The 24,753-nt window shown below is 35.6% G+C and overlaps 1 protein-coding gene across 5 annotated transcripts in view; it reads right to left on the bottom strand.

The window, feature by feature from the left end:
- Nucleotides 1-24,753, bottom strand: part of Exoc6 (exocyst complex component 6) — a 196,491-nt gene that overhangs the window by 106,011 nt on the left and 65,727 nt on the right. For all 5 annotated transcript variants that reach the window (XM_046450218.2, XM_046450219.2, XM_058581092.1 and 2 more), the window contains 4 exons: nt 23,963-24,031; nt 10,345-10,428; nt 570-616; nt 322-442 (listed from right to left, as the gene is read on the bottom strand). In XM_046450218.2, the coding sequence (XP_046306174.1) occupies nt 322-442; nt 570-616; nt 10,345-10,428; nt 23,963-24,031 (321 nt within the window). The remainder of the gene's footprint in view (nt 1-321; nt 443-569; nt 617-10,344; nt 10,429-23,962; nt 24,032-24,753) is intronic.

Here is a 24,753-nt window from a genome sequence, read left to right as displayed (position 1 = left end):
TTTGGAATGATAATTAAAAATCCTTTCTTCATGGTGCTTTTCAGTGATCCAATAAAGAGGTCAGTTGAGACTAATGAGACCAGCTTAATTCTTCATTTTCTATAATGCTAGAATAAAAATGTCTTGGGAAGCCCCCGTCAGTTGCAAAATCCAGAGTGATATTACCAGAAACATAAAGGCCTAACATTACTGCTTTCAGATTGAAGAAATTACCAAAAAAATGCAGAAAGATGGAAGTACAGTTTTCCTTTGAATTGTGTAACTCCAAAGTTCTTGAAGTAACCGAATTAAAATTTTAGTAACAAAAATTGTCTGACTTACTGAATGAGCTCTAAGGACAGCAATTATCTTTGAGAGGGCCATGTTCCAAAGTTCATCAGTGTATGCCCTGGTTACTAATCCTTGAGTCACATGTAAAATATGATCTTCCACAACAAAGAACCTAGAATAGTAATTACCAACACAGCATGTGTTAAAAATTTTTTTTAAAAGCCCAAATAGAAAATGTTTATTTCTTATGTTTAACATAATTAAAATTAATAATAGTTACTTCCATATTAGATACATACCCTACAATTTGAGTGAAATATCTTCTATAGCCATCAACTGTTTCATGCTTTAAATGAAAAACAAAAACCATTTAAACCAATAAATACCAGTGATATAAAGGTTCCAAATTACTACAACTTCACTAACAAATATTTATTGACAGCCTACTGTATGCTACATGTATTTTTAGGTACCAGAAATACACATGTAAATAACAAAAAGTGCTTACATATGAAAGAAGATAAGACATTAAATAAGTTAAAAGTAAATAGGATTTCAGAACCCCCTCTCAGCACCCAAGTTGAAACTATCATCATCTCTTACTTGGGTTAACGCATCATTTTCCTACCTAGTCTCCCTAGCTTCCAGCCTTGCCTCCTATGGTATATTCTCATATAGCTGCAGGATAATGCTTTTCAAACAATAATCAGAACATTACATCTTCTGCCAAAAAGAACTTTTAGTGCCTGATGCAGTGGCATACACTTGTAATCCCAGTACTCAGGAGGTTGAGGCAGGAGGATTTTGAGTTCAAAGCCAGCCTCAGCAAAAGTGAGGTGCTAAGCAACTCAGTGAGACCCTGTCTCTAAACAAAAACGCAAAATAGGGCTGGGGATGTGGCTCAGTGGTCAAGTGCCCCTGAGTTCAACCCCCAGGAACTTCCCCCGCCCCCAAAAAAAACTTTTAGTGCCTTTTCATATAACAAGTTTAACTTCTTAAAAATAGTCTACATTTGCCCATTGTTTATCATTTTAACAAAAGGCATAAAAGAAAACATTTGATCACCTGACTCGTCATCGATAAAAACTTGCTGGTAGAAAATATTTCATATTTCTATTGTTCAAATTATATATTTGCATATTTCATAAATGTGATCAAATTTTCAAATTTCTGGGTCTTTTTTTTCCAATTTTTGCAGGGAGAAGACTGTTAATACCTTCTAACTTAAAAAATACTGTGCTCAGAAACTACAGTTTACAATGACACCAAATGTTTGATATTCCTTGATACTTGCTTTATTCTATACAGAATGTAATTAAAAATGTTTTTTATTATCCCATGTGTACTCTAAAAGAGTATATATACGTATGTGCAACTGTTGAAATAGGGTTCTCTATGTTCCATTAGATCAAGCCTCTTAAGTGTACTGTATATTCTTACTGGCACTCTGTCCACTTGGCTTTCAAGATACTGAGACAACTGAAAATCTACTATGCTTATGGATTTTTCCACTTCTCCTTGTAATTATGGCAAATTTGCTTTAAATATTTCCAATCAATGTTATTAAGTGCACACAGGTATATAATTATAATTTTTAACAACTCTAAGACACACATATATTTTATTTTTTTATCATTATAGGCTTTATCTTGTATTATATGAAAGTATATACTTGGTTTTTATTCCTTTAGAAATTACCCTAAACACCACATTATATATCTGTAAGTAATCAAACTCTAAAATTAGTCAAACATTTTTGCTGCTCTTCTGGACAATTCAGACACTTTCATTAACTCCAATCTCATTCTAATGTTTATGTTATTATTTTGTATTTTAATTCCATCTTAAGTCCATAATATCTTATTGAAAATTTTGTACCGTCAACATAGGTTTATCTACATATTTATACTTTCTTCACTATTCATTCCTCCTCACATCTCGTATCTTCCACATGGTCTCACTTTCCTTTTTCCTTTTCTTTTAAATTTTCCTTAAGTTCTGCTTTTCTTTGTTTAAAATATGTATCTTTGACCTTGTTTCCTAGGTTGACAGTTATTTTTGTTCAGCACTGATAATATTTCATTGTCTTGTTTACTTGATAATAATCTCTTCTGAGGATTTTAAGATTGATTTATCTTTGTTTTTATGTACAGTTTATTGGCATATAATTTACATAGCATAAAACCAACTCTTTTTCTACAGAGTTCACTAAATTTTGACAGATGTAGACAGTTGTGTAATCACTACCAAAATCAAAAAGTATAACTAGATTTTTAGCTCATAAAGTTTCTTTATACCCTTTTGCAGTGAACTATTTTGCCCAACTCCCAGTCTTTGACCACCACTAATCCCATTCTGTCCCACAGTTTTGCCTTTTCAAAAATGTCAAATAACATAACTTCATTATCTAATTTTCTTACTCAGAATAATGCTTTTGAAGTGTACCCATTTATCTATGTTTATCAATTCCTTTTTATTGCTGAGAAGTATTCCATTATATGATATGCAACAATTTGTTTATCTACTCATGTGGATTAACCACAATTTATCAACTAGTTCACAGAAATTCAGGTTGGTTCAAGTTTTGACATTTATTAATAAAACTACTATAAACATTCACATATGAACCACTGTATAAAAACATATTTTCATTTCTTCTGAGTAAAAATCTAGGATTGGGGATGTAGGGTTTTATGATAATTCATTATCTTAAATTGCCAGACTGTTTTCCAAAGTGGCAGGGTAATTTCTATACCCACCACAGTATAATAGAATTCTAACTGTTCTACATCCTCATCAGCACTTGGTATTATCAATTTTTTTAAAGTCAGTTATCCTAGTAAGTATGTCATAGCAATTCACTATGGTTTTAGCTTACATTTTCCTGACAAAAAATTATACTGAACATTTTTTCATGTGTTTATTTACCATCTGTATATCTTTGATAAAATGTCTATTCAAATTTTTATTGTCATTTTCAAAGCTAGTTTGTTTGTCTTTTAACTGTTGAATTATATGTTATTTTTATATTCTGGATATAAGCCCTTTGTTAGACATGAGTTTTGCAAATATTTCTCCAAATGTGTGTCTTGCCTTTTGATTTTCTTGAAAATGCCGTTTTTAAAAAATGTTTTTATAAGTTCATTATAGTTACACATAATAGTGGGGTTCATTTTGACATAATCACATATACATGGAATTTAGCTGTCTCCATTTCAGTCCCTAGCACTTTCTCTCTCCCACTCACCCCCCTCCATCTCCCTATCCTTCCTCCTCTATTCTACTTATCTTCCTTCTGTTACTTATTTATTTTTAAGTATTTATTTTTTAGCTGTAGGTAGACACAATATCTTTATTTTCATGTGGTGCTGAGGATCGAACCCAGTGCCTCACACATGCTAGGTGAGCAGTCTACCTCTAAGCCACAACCCCAGCCCTATTTATTTATTTCTTAATTGGTGCTTTATAGATGTACATAAAGATGGAATTCACTGTGGTATATTTATATAGGTACATACTGTAATTTCCTCAAATTCATTCTGCATTTCCTTCTTTTCCTCCCTTTTCCCATTCCTCCTCCCTCCCCTCAATCTCTTTCCTGTAACACCACTGTTTTCTCTCTTTTATTTTTTTGAGATCTGATTCCTACTTCCAAACCCCCATGCCCCCCTTTTTCCCTTACTTTGCTCTAACTTCCATGGATGAGAGAAAACATTTGACCTTTGACTTTCTGAGTGTGGCTTAATTCATTTAGCATGATGTTCACTAGTGTTATCCATTTACTAGCAAATGCCATTCTTTCATTTTTCTTTATGGCTGAATAAAACTCCACTCTGTACATACCACATTTTCTTAATCCATTCATCTGCTGATAGGGACCTTGGCTGATTCCATAACTTAGCTGTTGTAAATTACACTGCTATAAACATTGACAGGCCTGTATCACCATAGTATGCTGATTTTAGTTCTTTTGGATAAATACCCATAGTGAAATCGCTGGGTGATATGGTGGTTCTATTCCTAGTCTTTTGAGGAATATCAATACTACTTTCCAAAGTGGTTATAGTAATTTGCATTCCCACCAACAATGTACAAGTGTACCTTTTCCCCCTCATCCTCTCCTACATTTATTATTTGTATCCTTGATGACTGCCATTCTAACTGGGGTAAGATGGAATCACAATATACTTTTGATTTGCATCTCCCTGATTGACAGGAATGTTGAGTATTTTTTCATATATGTATTGGTCATTTGTATTTCTTCTTTTGAGAAGTGTCTGTTTAGTTCTTTTGCCCATTCATTAACTGGGGTATTTTGACAATGGCTTTGAACAGCAGAAGTTTTTAATTTTGCTATTCAATTCATCAAGTTTTGTTTGTTTGTTTTTGAGGATATCAAAATTAATTTAATAGACATAATATGACTCATAAGACCAGTCTATATAATAGCTCTTTAAAAATAATTTGTTATTGGGTTTTATTTTTTAATTAATTTTTTAATTTATATATGATAAGGGAATGTATTACAATTTTTCATATCTTTGGTTGTATACAAAGTATATTCACACCAATTCATGTCTTCATACATGTACTTTGAATAATAATGTCCATCACATTCCACCGTCATTTCTAATCCCATTCCCCCTTCCTTCCCCTCCCACCCCTCTGCCCTATCTAGAGTTCATCAATTCCTCTCATGCTTTGCCTCCCAACCCCACTATGAATCAGCCTCCTTTTTTTTTTTATTTTTTATTGTTGGTTGTTCAAAACATTACATAGTTCTTGATATATCATATTTCACACTTTGATTCAAGTGGGTTATGAACTCCCATTTTTACCCCATATACAGATTGCAGAATCACATCAGTTACACAACCATTGATTTACATATTGCCATACTAGTGTCTGTTGTGTTCTGCTGCCTTTCCTATCCTCTACTATCCCCCCTCCCCTCCCCTCCCCTCCCCTCTTCTCTCTCTGCCCCCTCTACTGACATTCATTTGTCCCCCTTGTATTATTTTTCCCTTTCCCCTCACTTCCTCTTGTATGTACTTTTGTATAACTCTGAGGGTCTCCTTCCATTTCCATGCAATTTCCCTTCTCTCTCCCTTTCCCTCCCACCTCTCATCCCTGTTTAATGTTAATCTCAGCCTCCTTATATCAGAGAAAATATTCGGCATTTGGCTTTTGGGGATTGGCTAATGTCACTTAGCATTACCTTCTCTAACTCCATCCATTTACCTGCAAATGCCATGATTATTATTCTCTTCTATTGCTGAATAATATTCCATTGTGTATCTATGCCACACTTTTTTTTATCTATTCATCTATTGAAGGGCATTTAGGTGGTATCACAATTTAGCTATTTTGAATTGTACTGCTATAAACATTGATGTGGCTGTGTACTGTAGTATGCTGTTTTTAAGTCCTTTGGGTATAGACCAAGGAGAGGGATAGCTGGGTCAAATGATGGTTCCATTCCCAATTTTCCAAGAAATCTCCACACTGCTTTCCATATTGGTTGAACCAATTTACAGTGTATAAGTGTACCTTTTTCCCCACATCCTCGCCAATACTTACTGTTGTTTGTGTTCTTAATAGCTGCCATTCTGACTGGAGTGAGATGATATCTTAGTTTTGATTTGCATTTCTCTAATTGCTAGAGATGATGAACGTTTTTTCATATATTTGTTGATTGATTGTATATTCTCTTCTGAGAAGTGTCTGTTCAGGTCCTTGGCCCATTTATTAATTGGGTTATTTGTTTTTTGTTTTTTTTTTTGGTGCTTAGCTTTTTTAGTTCTTTATACACCCTAGAGATTAGTGCTCTATCTGATATGTGAGGGTAAAGATTTGCTTCCAAGATGTAGGCTCTCTATTCACCTCACAGATTGTTTCTTTTGCTGAGAAGAAACTTTTTAGTTTGAATCCATCCCATTACTGATTCTTGATTTTCATTCTTGTGCCAAAGGAGTGTTATTAAGGAAGTTGGGGCCTAATCACAGATGATGAAGATTAGGACCTACTTTTTCTTCTATTAGATGCAGGTTTAATAGTTTTATTCCTGGTTTTAACCCTAGATCCTTGATCCATTTTGATTTGAGTTTTGTGCATGGTGAGAGGGGTTTAATTTCATTTTGTTGCATATGGATTTCCATTTTTCCCAGCACCATTTGTTAGAGAGGCTATCTTTTCTTCATTGCATGTTTTTGGCACCTTTGTCTAATATAAGGTATTATAATTTTGTGCGTTAGTCTCTGTGTCTTCTATTCTGTATCATCGGTCTACCAGTCTGTTTTGGTGCCAATACCATACTGTTTTTAAACTACTCCACTTACAATAGCCTCAAAAAATATAAAATATTTGGGAATCAACTTAATGAAAGAGGTGAAAGATCTATATAATGAAAACTACAGAACCCTAAAGAGAGAAATCAAAGAAGACCTTAGAAGATGGAAAGATCTACCTTGCTCTTGGATAGGCAGAATTAATATTAAAAAAATGACCATACTACCAAAAGCACTATACAGATTTCATGAAATTCTGATCAAAATCCCAATGACATTCCTCACAGAAACAGAAAAAGCAGTCATGAAATTCGTCTGGAAAAATAAGAGACCCAGAATAGCTAAAGCAATCCTTAGCAGGAAGAATGAAGCAGGTGGCATCACTATACCAGACATCAATTCATCAAATTTTTAAAATCGTTCATGCTTTATGTATCTTACCTAAAGAAATGCTGCCCAATCCAAGGTCACAAAGGTTTTACCTTTCTTTCTTTCTTTCTAAAAGTTTATAAATTTGGCTCTTACATTTAGGTCTACGATCCATTTTTTAAATTGCTAAATGAGGTTAAGAGTTAATATTCCTTTTTTCTATTGCATGGAATCATATAATATCTTGTGAACAGAGCACAAACTTTGTATGATTTCAAGCCTTTTATATATGTTGATATTCGTTTTATGGCCCAGAATATGATCTGTCTTGTGAGTCTTCCATGTGCACCTGAAACATACATGAATTCTGCTGTTTTGGATGAAGTATTCAATAAATGTCAGTGAGATCAAGATAATATGATAATGTTTTTCAGTCTTCTACATTATCTTTGACATTGATATTCTGAAATCTCATTATAGGGTTTCTGACAATATGTTTCTTTTTCTTTAATCTATTTAGGATTCTTTGGGCTTGACTGTGAATTTTCATTTTTCATCTCTTTCAAAAAATTATCAGACATACATCATCAAATATTCCTCTGTCCCATTTGTTCTACTCTCTTTCTGAAACTCCCTTCTTACACACACACATGAGAACTCTAGTATCTTTGTATCTTCTATGTCTCTCATCTGATTTTTTTTCTTTCATTTCCCTGTGATGCTTTCTAGGTAATATCTTCAGATCAACAAAGAAATGATTAATGAACTGTTAACACCCATTCATAACATTTTAACTTCAGTTAATGTATCTTTAATTTCTAGATATTCTGTTTTCTTCACATCTGTTTGGTCATTCTTTGTAGTTTCTGGTCCTTATTATATTTCTTAGAAAGCTTACTTTTTATTTCTTTAAGCATATTAAATAGTGTTATTTTATACTCAAAGGTTTGTAACATTCACCACCTTTTCCTGTTATCAATATTCTTTTTTTTTTCATGTCTTCATACATGTACTTTGGATAATGATGTCCATCACATTCCACCATCATTGCTAACCCCCTGCCCCCTCTCTTCCCCTACCACCCCTCTGCCCTATCTAGAGTTCGTCTATTCCTCCCATGCTCCCCCTCCCTACCCAACTATGAGTCAGTCACCTTACATCAGAGAAAATATTCAGCATTTGGCTTTTTGGGATTGGCTAACATCACTTAGCATTGTCTTCTCCAACGCCATCCATTTACCTGCAAATGCCATGATTTTATTCTCTTCTATTGCTCAGTAATATTCCATTGTCTATATATGCCAATTTTTTTTTATCCATTCCTCTACTGAAGGGCATCTAGGTTGGTTCCACAATTTAGCTATTGTAAATTGTGCTGCTATAAACATTGATGTGGCTGTGTCCCTGTAGTATGTTGTTTTTAAGTCCTTTGGGTATAGACCAAGGAGAGGGATAGCTGGGTCAAATGGTGGTTCCATTCCCAGTTTTCCAAGGAATAGCCATACTGCTTTCCATATTGGCTGAACCAATTTGCAGTCCCACCAACAATGTATAAGTGTACGTTTTCCCCCACATCCTCACCAACACTTACTGTTGTTTGTTTTCATAATAGCCGCCATTCTGACTGGAATGAGATGATATCTTAGTTTTGATTTGAATTTTTCTAATTGCTAGAGATGATGAACATTTTTTCATGTATTTGTTGATTGCTTGTATATTCTCTTCTGAGAAGTGTCTGTTCAGGTCCCTGGCCCATTTATTGACTGGGTTATTTGGGCTTTTTTGGTGCTTAGCTTTTTGAGTTCTTTATATAGCCTAGAGATTAGTGCTCTGTCTGATGTGTGAGGGGTAAATGATTCTCACTTATCTGGTAATTACTTTTGACTGTGAATTGCTAAATTTTCCTTAAAACTTTAACTATGAATACTCTTTAATTCTGGAATGAAAGTGCAAAGATCTACAATCACTTCTGCCAGACACTTGAAAGCAATGTCACCATGGAGCAACTTTAAACTAAACTTTCAGTTGATTTTTTTTTTTTTTTTGGACTATCCAACAAGAATGCATTTGAGCTGCAAACACATGTGACAAACTTCTTATGAATCCTCAAAAGAATTTTTTCTCCCTGTTCACTCAGCAATGACATCTGAGATAAGTAATTTTCTTTATAGTATTTGCAAGAAGGAATAGAGAAGATTTTAGATGGTTTTATTTGTAGGACATCCTAATAATGGGGCTTTAAAAGGGATATAATTTCTAACAGGACATCTACTTTGGTTTGGCCCTGGGCTTAACCCTCTGAACTCCATATCCTGAAACGTATGCTTTCCAATTCAATATATGCTCCTACAATAAAAACTACATTCAATCCCTGTTATGGTCTAGATGTGAGGTGTCATCCAAAAGCTCAGTGTGAGACAATATAAGGAGGCTTAGAGGTGAAATAATTGGATTATGAGAACTTTAACTCAATCAGTGAATTAATTCCCTGATGGGGATTAACTGAGTGGTAACTGAAGGCAGGTAGGGTATAGCTGGCAGAGGTAGGAATTGGGGGCATGCCTTTGGGGTACATATTTTATATCTGATGAGTGGACTCTCTCTCTGCTTCCTGATTATCATGTGAGCTGTTCCCCTCTACCACACGCTTTCGCCATGATGTTCTGCCTCACCATGTGCCCTGAGGAATGGAGCTGGCTATCTATGGACTGTGACCTCTGAAACTATGAACTCCCAAATAAACTTTTTCTCCAATAAAATTGTTTTTGTCAGGTCTTTAATCACAGCAGTATAAAAGCTGACTAAAACAGTCCCTCACCAAACCTATCTGAGTTTCTGCTTTCCTTTAGGTTTTCTTATTTCACTCATCTGTTTTGTAGTCAGATGTATTCAGATAAAAATTACATACAATAAAATTCACTCTCTTTCATATGCAGTTTCTTATGAGCTTCCACAAACTAGTCACATTAACTATTACCACAATCAACGTATAGAAGAGTTCTACATTCACTTAGTTTTGGGCCTGATTATACTATTCTGTCAGGTCTTCTGTGCTTTTAAAAAGAAATTTAAAAAAAACTTAAATGTCTATCCAGCATCTTTAGGTGTGACAATTAATCAACATACACAATTTCCCATATGATTAGGAATTAATTATTACTCCCTGACATTCTACATATTCATTTTTATCTTTTACTATTATTAATTTTCTTCCCTAGTAGAACGCAAACTCATGGGAGAAGGGATTTAATTTTGTTCAGTGCTGTATCCTTGGCACCTAAACCAATTACTACAAAAGGTAAATGTTCAACAGACATTTGTAGTTGAATGAATAGTGACACATGCTCTGAAGAAATTAAAGCAGGATAAGGGGATAAAAAGTACCAACAAAGCTAATAAATAATTTTAACATACTTACCATACTTGATTGGGGTTGTAATACCAGTCTTGCTTGTTTCTTTCTTTGTTTTCGGTAGTAATTTTCAAATGTTTCTTCATCACCCTAAATAATAAAGTCAGTAGAATAAGAAAAATTCAAGCTTGCATGTGTGCACATACACATACATTTACTGCTAAGAGTAATTAACCCACTAAGAGTCATTTTAAACTTTCTAACTGGAAAATAAATGCTGAATGGATTTCATACTGAATGTCAAGAAAGGGTTTTTGTCATTTTAGCAAAGACAGCAACTTTATTTGGTATCTTAAATATCATGACAAATAAAGTGCAAACATTTGACACTTTCCCAACTTATCACTTAAGCTTTATATATTTTTGAATGCCAAGACAATCTGGAAGTTAATAAGAGAAACTAGAGATTAGCTGTCAAGCTGGTTGTGTTGGGTGACATTTGAATCCCAGCTACTTGTGAGGCTGATGCCAGAGGATCAGAAATTCAAGGCCATCCTGAGCAACTTAGTGAACTCCTGTCTCAAAATAAAATCTAAAAAGACTGGAGGTGTAACTTAGTTGTAGAGAATTTGCCTAGCATGTTCAAGGGCAAGAAAGGAATTCCCTAATGCAACCAGAAAAAAAAAAAAAAAAAGGAAGGAAGGAAGGAAATAAAGAGATATTAGCCACCAAGCCTAAACTTCTGAATATGTTATATAAGGTCCTATATAATGATCTGGTTTCTTCCTCAATCTCCTGTCTCATCTCTTGCCACACCTTAACTCTTAGAATATTCTATCTAATACAAAATTTCTTTTCACTGCCAGGCTTTTGTGCTGGCTATTTCTGAAATATACTTGCAGTTTCCCTTCTCTGTACAATTTTTACACATCTTTTCAAGATTTGCCATTAATGATACTTCATTTAGAAAGCTTTCCCTAATTTCTACAGGCTTGTTATTTTCTGTTATACCACAACAATCTGTACTTCCCTATCACAGCATTTATACTGTGCTGTAATTCCCCAATTATTAGTCTATCTCAGTGCTACCCAATGAAACTTTCTATGATGGTAGAAGTATTCTATGTTTGTACTATTTACTATGGTAGCCACTAGTGACATGTGGCAACAGAGTATTTGAAGCAGCTTAATAGGACTGACACACTTCAATTTTGCTTAATTTTAACTAATTTCAACTTAAATGGCTACATTTAACTAGTGGCTACCACCGTGAACAACAGAAATCTAACTTTTCCTTTTTTTTTTGGGGGGGGGGTACCAGGGATTGAATCCAGGGGCACTTAACCACTGAGCCACATCCCCAAAACTTTTATTATATTTTATTTAGACAGGGTCTTGCTGAGTTGCTTAGGGCCTCCTATATTGCTAAGGCTGGCTTTGAACATTGTCTTGTGGCTCTGAATGAATTCTTTGAAACAGAGAAGAAGATAGAGAAGATGGATATATAGTCATTCATTTATTTGTTTAATTATTCATTCAACAAATATTTTTGAGTGCCTTCCACATGCCAAGCATTCTTCTAAATGATGAGCTTATACTGGTGATCTAGATGAATATGGACAATTTGTTAACAGACTAAGAATGGAAAAGTTAGCTGGGTGTGGTGGCGTATCCTATAATCCCAGAGGCTTGGGAAGCTGAGACAGAAGGATCCCAAGTTCAAAGCCAGCCTTAGCAATTTAGGAGGCCCTAAGCAACTCAGCAAGACCCAAATAGCTCAATCAATAAATGGGCCAAGGATGACCACCAACAGAAAAGGCCCAGTGGCCCGCGGCGGGACAGAGCTTCCAATCACTCCTGCAAGGTAGGCGGGCCTGCGACCCGCCGGCAGAAGAGGAGCAGCGGCCTGCTGAGAGGCAGAGCCGCCCCCTCCCCCTGCGCCGGCAAGGTAGACAGAACTGTGACCACCCACAGAGCAGGCCCAGAGGCCTGCTGAGGGGCAGAGCTTCCAATCACTCCTGCAAGGTAGGCGGGCCTGCGACCCACCGGAAGAAGAGGAGCAGCGGCCTGCTGAGAGGCAGAGCCGCCCCCCACGCCCCGCGCCTGCCAGGTAGGCGGAACTGTGACCACCCACAGAGCAGGCCCAGCTGCCTGCTGAGGGGCAGAGCCGCCCACCACCCCCCCGCGCCTGCCAGGTAGGCGGAACTGTGACCACAGACAGAAAAGGCCCAGTGGCCCGCGGAGGGGCAGAGCTTCCAATCACTCCTGCAAGGTAGGCGGGCCTGCGACCCACCGGCAGAAGAGGAGCAGCGGCCTGCTGAGAGGCAGAGCCGCCCCTTCCCCCCGCGCCTGCAAGGTAGATGGAACTGTGACCACCATCAGAACAGGCCAGACCTGCAACCAACATACAGAACAGGCCCAGTGGCCTGAGGAAGGGTAGGGCCGCCCCCCCGCCCCGCGCCTGCAAGGTAGGCGGACCTGCGACCCACAGGCAGAACAGCCCCAGAGGCCTGCAGAGGGGCAGTGCCGCTGCCTGCGCCTGCAAAGTAGGCAGAACTGCGGCCACCGACAGAACAAGCCTAGCGGCCCACAGAGGGACAGAGCCGCCGCCCGCGCCTGCAAGGTAGGCGGACCTGCTACCGACCGGCAGAGCAGGCCCAGCGGCCTGCCGGCATGGTAGGCACATTGCCCCAATTGGAGGACGGGCAGAGCCGCCGCCCGCGCCTGTGAGGGAGACTTTGCAACTATACAAGACCAATATAAATATATAGGGGCAAAATTCAATAGCACAACAGTTTCACCAAGTAGAAAGGAACGCGAACAGTATGAAGAGACAAGGAAAGAAAGGACCACAAGCAATGCAGGTCAACTCAACATTAGAAGAGGTAATAGCTGCAGCAGATGGAATGTCAGATAAAGAATTCAGGATATACATGCTTCAGATGATCTGGAGTCTCAAGGAAGACATCAGACAGCAAAATCAGACAATGAAAGATCACTTCAATAATGAATTACATAAACAAATCCAAGAAGCAAAAGATCAACTATACAGGGAGATAGAGGTTATAAAAAACAAACAGAAATCCTAGAAATGCAGGAAGCAATAAACCAACTTAAAAACTCAATTGAGAATACTACCAGCAGAGTAGAACACTTAGAAGATAGAACATCAGACAATGAAGATAAAGTATTTCAACTTGAAAAGAACATAGACAGCTCAGCAAGACTGTTAAGAAACCATGAGCAGAACATCCAAGAAATATGGGATAACATCAAGAGACCAAATTTAAGAGTCATTGGGATACAGGAAGGGACAGAGTTTCAAACCAAAGGAATGAGCAATCTATTCAATGAAATAATACGAGAAAACTTCCCAGACTTGAAGAATGAGACAGAATCCCAAATCCTAGAAGCCTACAGGACGCCGAATGTGCAAAATCATAAGAGACCCATACCTAGACACATTATAATGAAGATGCCCAACATACAGAATAAGGAGAGAATTTTAAAAGCTACAAGAGAAAGGAAGCAGATCACATTTAGGGGTAAGCCAATCAGGATAACAGCTGATCTTTCAACCCAGACTCTGAAAGCTAGAAGATCCTGGAATAACATATTTCAAACACTGAAAGAAAATGGGTTCCAACCAAGAATTGTGTTTCCAGCGAAATTAAGCTTCAGGATGGAAGATGAAATTAAAACCTTCCACGATAAACAAAAGTTAAAAGAATTTGCAGCTAGAAAACCATCTCTTCAAAACATCCTTGGCAAAACATTACAGGAAGAGGAAATGGAAAATAACAATGAAAACCAACAGTGGGAGGTAGGACAGTAAAGGGGGGGAAAATAATCAAAGAGGAAAACAAACCATGTTTAGTAACATAAATAAACAAATATGGCTGGAAGAACAACCCATATCTCAATAATAACCCTAAATGTTAATGGCTTAAACTCACCAATCAAGAGACACAGGCTAGTAGAATGGATCACAAAACAAGACCCAACAATATGCTGCCTACAGGAGACGCATTTGATAGGAAAAGACATACATAGGCTGAAGGTGAAAGGTTGGGAAAAATCATATCACTCATATGGACTTCGGAAACAAGCAGGAGTGTCCATACTCATATCAAATAAAATAGATTTCAAGCCAAAGTTAATCAAAAGAGATAAAGAGGGACACTACATACTGCTTAAGGGAACCATACACCAACAAGACATAACAATCATAAATATATATGCCCCAAACAATGGTGCAGCTATGTTCATCAAACAAACTCTTCTCAAGTTCAAGAGTCTAATAGACCACCATACAATAATCATGGGAGACTTCAACACACCTCTCTCGCCACTGGACAGATCTTCCAAACAAAAGTTGAATAAGGAAACTATAGAACTCAATAACACTATTAATAACCTAGACTTAATTGACATATATAGAATATACCACCCAACATCAAGCAGTTACACTTTTTTCTCAGCAGCACATGGATCCTTCTCAAAAATAGATCATATATTATGTCACAGGGCAACTCTTAGACAATATAAAGGAGTAGAGATAATACCATGCATCCTATCTGATCATAATGGAATGGAACTGAAAATCAACGATAAAAGAAGGAAGGAAAAAGCAAACATCACTTGGAGATCTCCATGAACAATAGGTTACTGAATGATCAATGGGTTACAGAAGACATAAAGGAGGAAATTAAAAAATTCTTAGAGATTAATGAAAACACAGACACAACATATCGGAATCTATGGGACACATTGAAAGCAGTTCTAAGAGGAAAATTCATTGCTTGGAGTTCATTCCTTAAAAAAAGAAAAAACCAACAAATAAATGATCTCATACTTCATCTCAAAATCCTAGAAAAAGAAGAGCAAAACAACAGCAAAAGAAGTAGAAGGCAAGAAATAATTAAAATCAGAGCTGAAATTAATGAAATCGAAACAAAAGAAACAATTGAAAAAATTGACAAAACTAAAAGTTGGTTCTTTGAAAAAATAAACAAAATCGACAGACCCTTAGCCATGCTAGCAAAGAGAAGAAGAGAGAGAACTCAAATTACTAGCATACGGGATGAAAAAGGCAATATCACAACAGACACTTCAGATATACAGAAGATAATCAAAAATTATTTTGAATCCTTATACTCCAATAAATTAGAAGATAGTGAAGGCATCGATAAATTTCTTAAGTCATATGATCTGCCCAGATTGAGTCAGGAGGATATAGACAACCTAAACAGACCAATATCAATTGAGGAAATAGAAGAAACCATCAAAAGACTACCAACTAAGAAAAGCCCAGGACCGGATGGGTATACAGCAGAGTTTTACAAAACCTTTAAAGAGGAACTAATACCAATACTTTTCAAGCTACTTCAGGAAATAGAAAAAGAGGGAGAACTTCCAAATTCATTCTACGAGGCCAACATCACCCTGATACCTAAAGCAGACAAAGACACTTCAAAGAAAGAAAACTACAGACCAATATCTCTAATGAACCTAGATGCAAAAATCCTCAATAAAATTCTGGCGAATCGGATACAAAAACATATCAAAAAAATTGTGCACCATGATCAAGTAGGATTCATCCCTGGGATGCGAGGCTGGTTCAATATACGGAAATCAATAAATGTTATTCACCACATCAATAGACTTAAAAATAAGAACCATATGATCATCTCGATAGATGCGGAAAAAGCATTCGACAAAGTACAGCATCCCCTTATGTTCAAAACTCTAGAAAAACTAGGGATAACAGGAACATACCTCAATATTGTAAAAGCAATCTATGCTAAGCCTCAGGCTAGCATCATTCTGAATGGAGAAAAATTGAAGGCATTCCCTCTAAAATCTGGAACAAGACAGGGATGCCCTCTCTCACCACTTCTGTTCAACATAGTTCTCGAAACACTGGCCAGAGCAATTAGACAGACGAAAGAAATTAAAGGCATCAAAATAGGAAAAGAAGAACTTAAATTATCACTATTTGCAGATGACATGATTCTATACCTAGCAGACCCAAAAGGGTCTACAAAGAAACTATTAGAGCTAATAAATGAATTCAGCAAAGTGGCAGGATATAAAATCAACACGCATAAATCAAAGGCATTCCTGTATATCAGCGACAAATCCTCTGAAATGGAAATGAGGACAACTACTCCATTCACAATATCTTCAAAAAAAATAAAATACTTGGGAATCAACCTAACAAAAGAGATGAAAGTCTTATACAATGAAAACTACAGAACCCTAAAGAGAGAAATAGAAGAAGATCTTAGAAGATGGAAAAATATACCCTGTTCATGGATAGGCAGAACTAACATCATCAAAATGGCGATATTACCAAAAGTTCTCTATAGGTTTAATGCAATGCCAATCAAAATCCCAACGGCATTTCTTGTAGAAATAGAGAAAGCAATCATGAAATTCATATGGAAAAATAAAAGACCCAGAATAGCAAAAACAATGCTAAGCAGGAAGTGTGAATCAGGCGGTATAGCGATACCAGACTTCAAACTATACTACAGAGCAACAGTAACAAAAACAGCATGGTACTGGTACCAAAACAGGCGGGTGGACCAATGGTACAGAATAGAGGACACAGAAACCAATCCACAAAACTACAACTACCTTATATTTGATAAAGGGGCTAAAAGCATGCAATGGAGGAAGGATAGCATCTTCAACAAATGGTGCTGGGAAAACTGGAAATCCATATGCAACAAAATGAAACTGAATCCCTTTCTCTCGCCATGCACAAAAGTTAATTCAAAATGGATCAAGGAGCTTGATATCAAATCAGAGACGCGCCGTCTGATAGAAGAAAAAGTTGGCTACGATCTACATACTGTGGGGTCGGGCTCCAAATTCCTCAATAGGACACCCATAGCACAAAAGTTAATAACTAGAATCAACAAATGGGACTTACTCAAACTAAAAAGTTTTTTCTCAGCAAAAGAAACAATAAGAGAGGTAAATAGAGAGCCTACATCCTGGGAACAAATCTTTACTCCTCACACTTCAGATAGAGCCCTAATATCCAGAGTATACAAAGAACTCAAAAAATTAGACAATAAGAGAACAAACAACCCAATCAACAAATGGGCCAAGGACCTGAACAGACACTTCTCAGAGGAGGACATACAATCAATCAACAAGTACATGAAAAAATGCCCACCATCTCTAGCTGTCAGAGAAATGCAAATCAAAACCACCCTAAGATACCATCTCACTCCAGTTAGATTGGCAGCCATTATGAAGTCAAACAACAACAAGTGCTGGCGAGGATGTGGGGAAAAGGGTACACTTGTACATTGCTGGTGGGACTGCAAATTGGTGCCGCCAATTTGGAAAGCAGTATGGAGATTTCTTGGAAAGCTGGGAATGGAGCCACCATTTGACCCAGCTATTCCCCTTCTCGGTCTATTCCCTAAAGACCTAAAAAAAGCATGCTACAGGGACACTGCTACATCGATGTTCATAGCAGCACAATTCACAATAGCAAGACTGTGGAACCAACCTAGATGCCCTTCAATAGATGAATGGATTAAAAAAATGTGGCATTTATACACAATGGAGTATTACTCTGCATTAAAAAATGACAAAATCATAGAATTGACAGGGAAATGGATGGCATTAGAGCAGATTATGCTAAGTGAAGCTAGCCAATCCCTAAAAAACAAATGCCAAATGTCTTCTTTGATATAAGGAGAGTAACTAAGAACAGAGTAGGGACAAAGAGCATGAGAAGAAGATTAACATTAAACAGGGATGAGAGGTGGGAGGGAAAGGGAGAGAGAAGGGAAATTGCATGGAAATGGAAGGAGACCCTCAGAGTTATACAAAAGTACATACAAGAGGAAGTGAGGGGAAAGGGAAAAATAATACAAGGGGGACAAATGAATGTCAGTAGAGGGGGCAGAGAGAGAAGAGGGGAGGGGAGGGGAGGGGAGGGGGGATAGTAGAGGATAGGAAAGGCAGCAGAACACAACAGACACTAGTATGGCAATATGTAAATCAATGGATGTGTAACTGATGTGATTCTGCAATCTGTACATGGGGTAAAAATGGGAGCTCATAACCCACTTGAATCAAAGTGTGAAATATGATATATCAAGAACTATGTAATGTTTTGAACAGTCAACAACAAAAAAAAATAAATAAAGCTGAGTAATATTCAAAAAATAAATAAATAAATAAAAATTTAAAAAAAATAAATGGGCCAAGGAACTAAACAGATACTTCTCAGAGATGGTAAAACATTTATAACCATTTCACTGAATCGTAATGTACATGAATTTAAGAATGGGATTGGTCAATGTCACTTAAAACTTTCAACAACCCCAGAAAACATGCCAGTTCTGTTCTAAAAACTCAACTTCACTAATCCATATCATTTTCTCTACTGAAAGTTATTTTTCTTTACAGCAAACAACACATCCTAAAGAAGGGTATTAACATCTGCCGAAATCATTTAATGCACAAGACATAGTTTAAGCATTCAAACTTTTCTATGTTTTCCATGCTATACTATCAGACGACTCTCTCTTAAATGTAACATAGTAAGGAATAATTATATTGTCAATAGTTAGAAACAAAAGAAATCAGGTCATTAAGAGTAAATTGGTACTGTGCACAGTAGCACAAGACTATAAATCCAACGACTCAAGAGGCTGAGATAAGAGGATCTCAAGTTCGAGATAAGCCTTGGCAACTTAGTAAGACCCTAAACAATTCAGCAAAACCCTGTCTCACAATAAAAAAGAGTTGGGGATGGGCTCAGTGGTTAAATGCCCCTGGGTTCAATCCCCAGTACCAAAAAAAAAAAAAAGAGTAAATTAATATTACTGGCAAGTATGTCATTATTCCCTACTATGTATGTGAACTAAGAACACCCCACCATAGGACAAAATATATTGTTTCTAATATAATTTACCCTTAACAGGAAACTGTGTAAGACAGGAAAGAAAGGCACCCTTATGTGTATATAGTTTCTTCTTTTTTCTGTGACATTCTGGAAGCGTTTTACAGATCAAGACAATGCATTGTGGTAGTCTTGAATATTAGTGAAGGACACAACTTTCTTAGATAAACAGTGGGGTTGTCTATAAGATAGCTTCCAAAGAATACCTCATGGTATTCATATTCTGTGTAGTTCCCCTCTACCTTATATCACAGTTGGTCTATGTGACCAATAGGATAAAGCAAACATAATAGCTTTATGTTTGGATAAAGCTATTATGTTTGCTTTATGCCACTTTGGATACTAAGTTATAAAAAATCTTATGGCTTCCATCTATCTTGATTTCTCTCTTGTATCACTCCAGCGGAAGTCAGCTGCCATGTCATGAGGACTGTAAAGGCGGCCTTGTAAAGAGCCTTCTGCCATCAATCCATTGAAGAAAAAAATCCTCCAGCCCCTTTCAAGCCTTTGGATGACTGTAGCCCTCACTGACTTCTTAACTAGAACTCATGAGAGACTTTAGGCAGAACCAGCAGGTAAGCCACACCCAGACAGTTGACCCTGTGAAGCAGTAAATATTTATTATGTTAAACAAGTATTTTATGCAGCAAATAGATAATGAATACAACAGTATCTTAGGTAGCTTTCCTAGGAACAGAACTAAGATCAATAATATACTAAAGAAATGCTCAAAAAGGAAACTGCTCAAAAAATGAAGAAAGTAAGCAAAAGAACAACAGGAAGCCAATCCAGGATCCCACCTTAGGTAAAGAATTGCCAAGAAATTTGGCTTCAGCTTGATTCCACAATATAAAGTTAGAGTATAAGTTGTAACTCTAGAGTTGTCCTAATCGAAGCAAAGAATCTAGGTTTCTAAACTGCCATACCCTCATACAGTGACTGACTAATTTTAATCCTGGTCACATGGTATGGATCGTAGTGGTAATAGACTCCAAGGCACTTCTAGCTCCTAAGAAAGGGCTTCAAAGGGATTTAGGCAGAGCATCAACATTAAGAGAAGAACTATTATGCAAACAGGCTGTGTCCAAGAAAGGTCATTTTTAGGAAAAAGATGAGAATTCATACTTTTTTTTTTTTAATTTTTAGCCCAGGACTCCTTGAAAAGCATTCATATACTTTTAAAATGCCTAAGATAGCAATTCTCACATAAGATTTTGTATTTGTCTAATACATTCCAAAAATTAATTCATTCAGATTTCTAACAAAATAGTCCCTTAACTCACCAAAAGTTTAAAACATGGTCACCTAAGAAAATTCACCATGCACGCTCTTAGGATGAGTGTGATAAGCTATAATATAGATGTTGTTTGCACCATTTTCCAAAGAGAGCCCTGCTTTTTAATAGTATACCTATTTGCTTTCATGAAACACTTATAGTTGATTAAATAAAGAAGGAAATGCTCTCTTAAAATTTTTGAACATGGGGCTAAAATGGACCTACAGTAAACAGATCTATTTCATACATTTTAATGTAACCCTTTTATAACATTTTTTAAATGCTTTTAACATAGAGGACAAAAAGACATATGACATGTTTAAACAAATGGCAAACAGCAGACTCAAGTCCTACCATATCAGTAATTACATTAAATGTATATGAACTAAACAGGCCAGTGAAAGACAGAGATTAGCAGATTAGATTTAGAAAAAACAAATTAAACCATGTATTATCTGTATAAGATACAATTTATATTCAAAGACCCAAAGATCTTAAAAGTAGAAGGATGGGAAAACTGCACTATGTTAACAGCACCCAAAAGATAGACTTTTATCAGCTAAAATAGATTTCAAACCAAAAAATATTACCAAAAAAAGGGACATTTAAGATGAAAAGTGGATCAGAATCAGGATATGCAATCCCAACAACTCAGGAAGCTAATGAGAATTTTATTTTTAACTGACTGTATTCCAAAAAGAATTGGGTGGATTTAAATGGAGACTTGAAGAACATATAAATTACTATTAGCTATTCTAACCAAATAAAAACAGGGAAAAGAAGTATGGAAGAAGATGAACAAATTTAACCTTCTAAAAATTTATAGATCTACAAACAAAATTAAAAAGCAATGATTATAAACTGGGGAAACTATTGTAAACAACAAATGTTTGATTTTTTTCCAAACATTTGATTTTTAAGACGTAAATTAACTAGCAGTAATATAGTTTCCCCTGTGAATTACCACAGTTCTATTTTTGTTTTACTTGAAGTAAAATACCAATTTTGTGTGGAGTTACTCTTTTGTATTGGTGGTGGTGATGATATGATCTGCTCTAGTCTTTCAGGAGGGCCCTTTAAAAACACATGTAAACCAACTACAATGGCACAGACCTGTATTCCCAGATACAAGTTCAAGGCCAACTTTGACAACTTAGCAAGACCCTGTGTCAAAATAAAAAATAAAAAGGGCTAAAGATGTAGCTTAGTGGTAGGGCACCCTAGGTTCAATTTCCACTACAGGAAGGAAGGAGAAAATAAAAGAAAGGAAAGGAAGGGAAAGAAAAGGTCAATCTATAAGGAAGACACAACAATTATAAACATATATTTACCAACAAAATCTCAAAAACATATAAAGCAAAAATTGGCAGAACTGAAAACAGAAATAGACAATTCAAAGGTCACAGAGGGAGACTTCAATACTCTCACTTTCAATAACAGAATAGGAAGATAACCAACAGGAATATATTAGATATTAAATATAAATGACTCTAAAAATCACTATATCAAAACAGATATCTATAGAATATATCACCCAGCTACACTCAGAGATACACTCTTCTTAACACAGAAACATGTTAGGCCATAAAGCAAGACTCAATAAATTTGAAAGGGCCGAAAACATAAAATATAATTATAATCTTTGACCACAAATTAGATTAAATTTGAAAACACTAACTGAAAAACATTTGGAAACTCAAAAACATATAGAAACTAAACAAATACTCCCCTCCCCCCCAAATAATCAGTGGGTTAAAGAAAACAATTACAAAGTGTAACTAGAAAATACTTCTGAGATAACTGGAAACAAAAACACAACATATCAAAACTTATGAGATAAAGCTAAACCAGCACTTACAGAGAAATCATAGCTGTAAACATAAATATTTTTTTAAAAATCTCAAAAATCTTTCACCTACATAAAAGAAGCCAGAAGCTAAAAGCCACATATAATATGATTCTACTTAAATGAAATAACTAGAACAAGCAAATAGAAACAGAGAGTAAATTTGTGGTTGCCATGGACTGGGGGAAGAAGGCAGAGAATGAGGAGTGACTGCTAATGCAAGGGGTTTCTTTTTTAGGTAATAAAATGTTGTTTTTGGAATTAGTACAAACAGTTGCATGTACTTGTGAATATGCTAAAATCACTGAACTACATACCTTAAAAGGATGAATTTTTGGTATGTGAATTATATTTTAATAAAGCAGTTTTTTTAAAAAGGATAAGGGATTGGTTAACCAAAAATAAGAATAACATACTTTATAATAAAACACATGTAGAAATAACATAATTATAATTAAATGTGATGCAACATTACCACAAAAACAAGGGGAAAAATGGAAGTACAGTCATGTGTCACTTAATGACAGAGATCTGTTCTGAGAATTGCATTGTGTTCGTTGTTGTGTAAACATCATAAAATGTTCTTACAAAAAAACTAGATGATACAGCATGCAATACACCTAGGATATATGGGATAGCCTATTCAATTGTTTTTTAATTTAAAAAAAAATTTAGTTGTAGATGGACACAATATCTTTATTTTTTATTTTAATTAAAAAATTTAGCTATAGATGGACACAATATCTTTATTTTTTTTTAATTTATTGCTGAGGATGAAACCCAGTGCTTCACACATTCAAGATAAGCACTCTACCACCAAGCAACAACCCCAGCCCTGTTTTTTAATTTTTAATTTTACTTTTAAAACTTTTTTGTTAAAGACCAAGACCAAAACATAAACACTACACATTAGCCTAGGCCTACACAAGGTCAGAATCATCAATATCACTATCTTCCTTAGCTACATCTTATTTTACTGGAAAGCAGCAACAAAAGGAACTGTCATTTCCTTTGATAACAACGCCTTCTTCTGAAATACCTGCTGAAGGATGAGGCTGTTTTATAGTTAACCTTCTTTTGTGTTTTTTTAAGTAAGACTACACTCTAAAATAACAATAAATGCTAAGTAAATACATAAATCAGTAATATAGTTTTTACTATTATTATAAAGTATTAAATACTATAAATAAATTTGTGTGCTCTACTTTTAAATGACTGGCAGCACAGTAGGTTTGTTTATATTAGCATGACCACAAACACATAAGAAATGACTATGCTAAGATATTACAATGACTACAGCTATCAATAGCCAAGGGGAATTTCTCAGCTCCCTATAATCTTACAGGGCCATTGTCATACTTGAAGTCCATCATAATTCAAAACATTGTTATATGTACATGACTGTACACAACTGTAAGGTTCCTATGATATACATAAATATGTTACTTGAAATTTGATCATTGTAAGTTAAAAAAAGAAGTGCATATACACTGGATATTTCACAAATTTTTACTGTATTAAGATTTATAGTATCTAAGATTATGATCATTCTTTAAGGCTTAAACTACATATATGCCTTTTAAATAATATAAATATGTATACATACATAAATATGAAATATTCTTACCAAAACAGAATAAATGTGTAAACATCGGTAAACAGGGGAAAAATCAACAAGGTCCTGAACAGTTAAGACCTGAAAAATAAAATCAGTTTTTAAAAAAATCATAGTTTAAAATATTAATCTGATATTGGATAACACAGTCAAGAAAACTCATGGATTTTGTTTTATAATATTCAATTAATCCTCCCATAGAAAGCATACAATATAAACAAATACCTGCTTTATTTTACTATAGCATTTTTTCAGTAGTTTATTCTTCATCTATTTTTACCATTGTTGACTAGTTTAGATTATAAAGTTTATTTTTATTGTACTTGATAGAGTACCAGAAAATTGCTACAAATACCTACATGCTTCATTGTTGTTTTTGTAAAATGATGCATGAACTTACGGTTTACCTATAAAACAAAAGTTCCTTCTGCTAAGCAGCTAAATCATATGGTTTGCCATTATACCTACAAATTAAAGACACCATCGCTATTATTTTATGGGACACTAAAGAAAAAAATAATGCAGCAATTTGAAACAATGACACCAGCAATTTTGAGATGTATACCAACTTCTGGAATGTTATAATATGAAAAACTGCAGCTTGGAATTAATAAAATATAGTAGAATGAAACCCTTTTTTAAAGAACACATTTCCTAAATTATTTTTATTATAATGTTACTTATTAGGGGAAAATGATAGAAACAAATTGTACTAACAGTAGAAGAGACCCAAGAGAACAGGCAAACCACCACGGTAACTAAGAGTGTAGATCTGGGCTTGTTAAGGCATGACTGTAACACTC

This window comes from Marmota monax, unplaced genomic scaffold, assembly GCF_021218885.2.
Source record: "Marmota monax isolate L192 unplaced genomic scaffold, Marmota_monax_Labrador192_F-V1.1 WCK01_AAM20220418_F8-fsc00004, whole genome shotgun sequence".
Taxonomy (NCBI): domain Eukaryota; kingdom Metazoa; phylum Chordata; class Mammalia; order Rodentia; family Sciuridae; genus Marmota; species Marmota monax.
The sequence above is the reverse complement of the archived record's forward strand: the minus strand, read 5'-3'. Positions and strand labels throughout refer to the sequence as shown.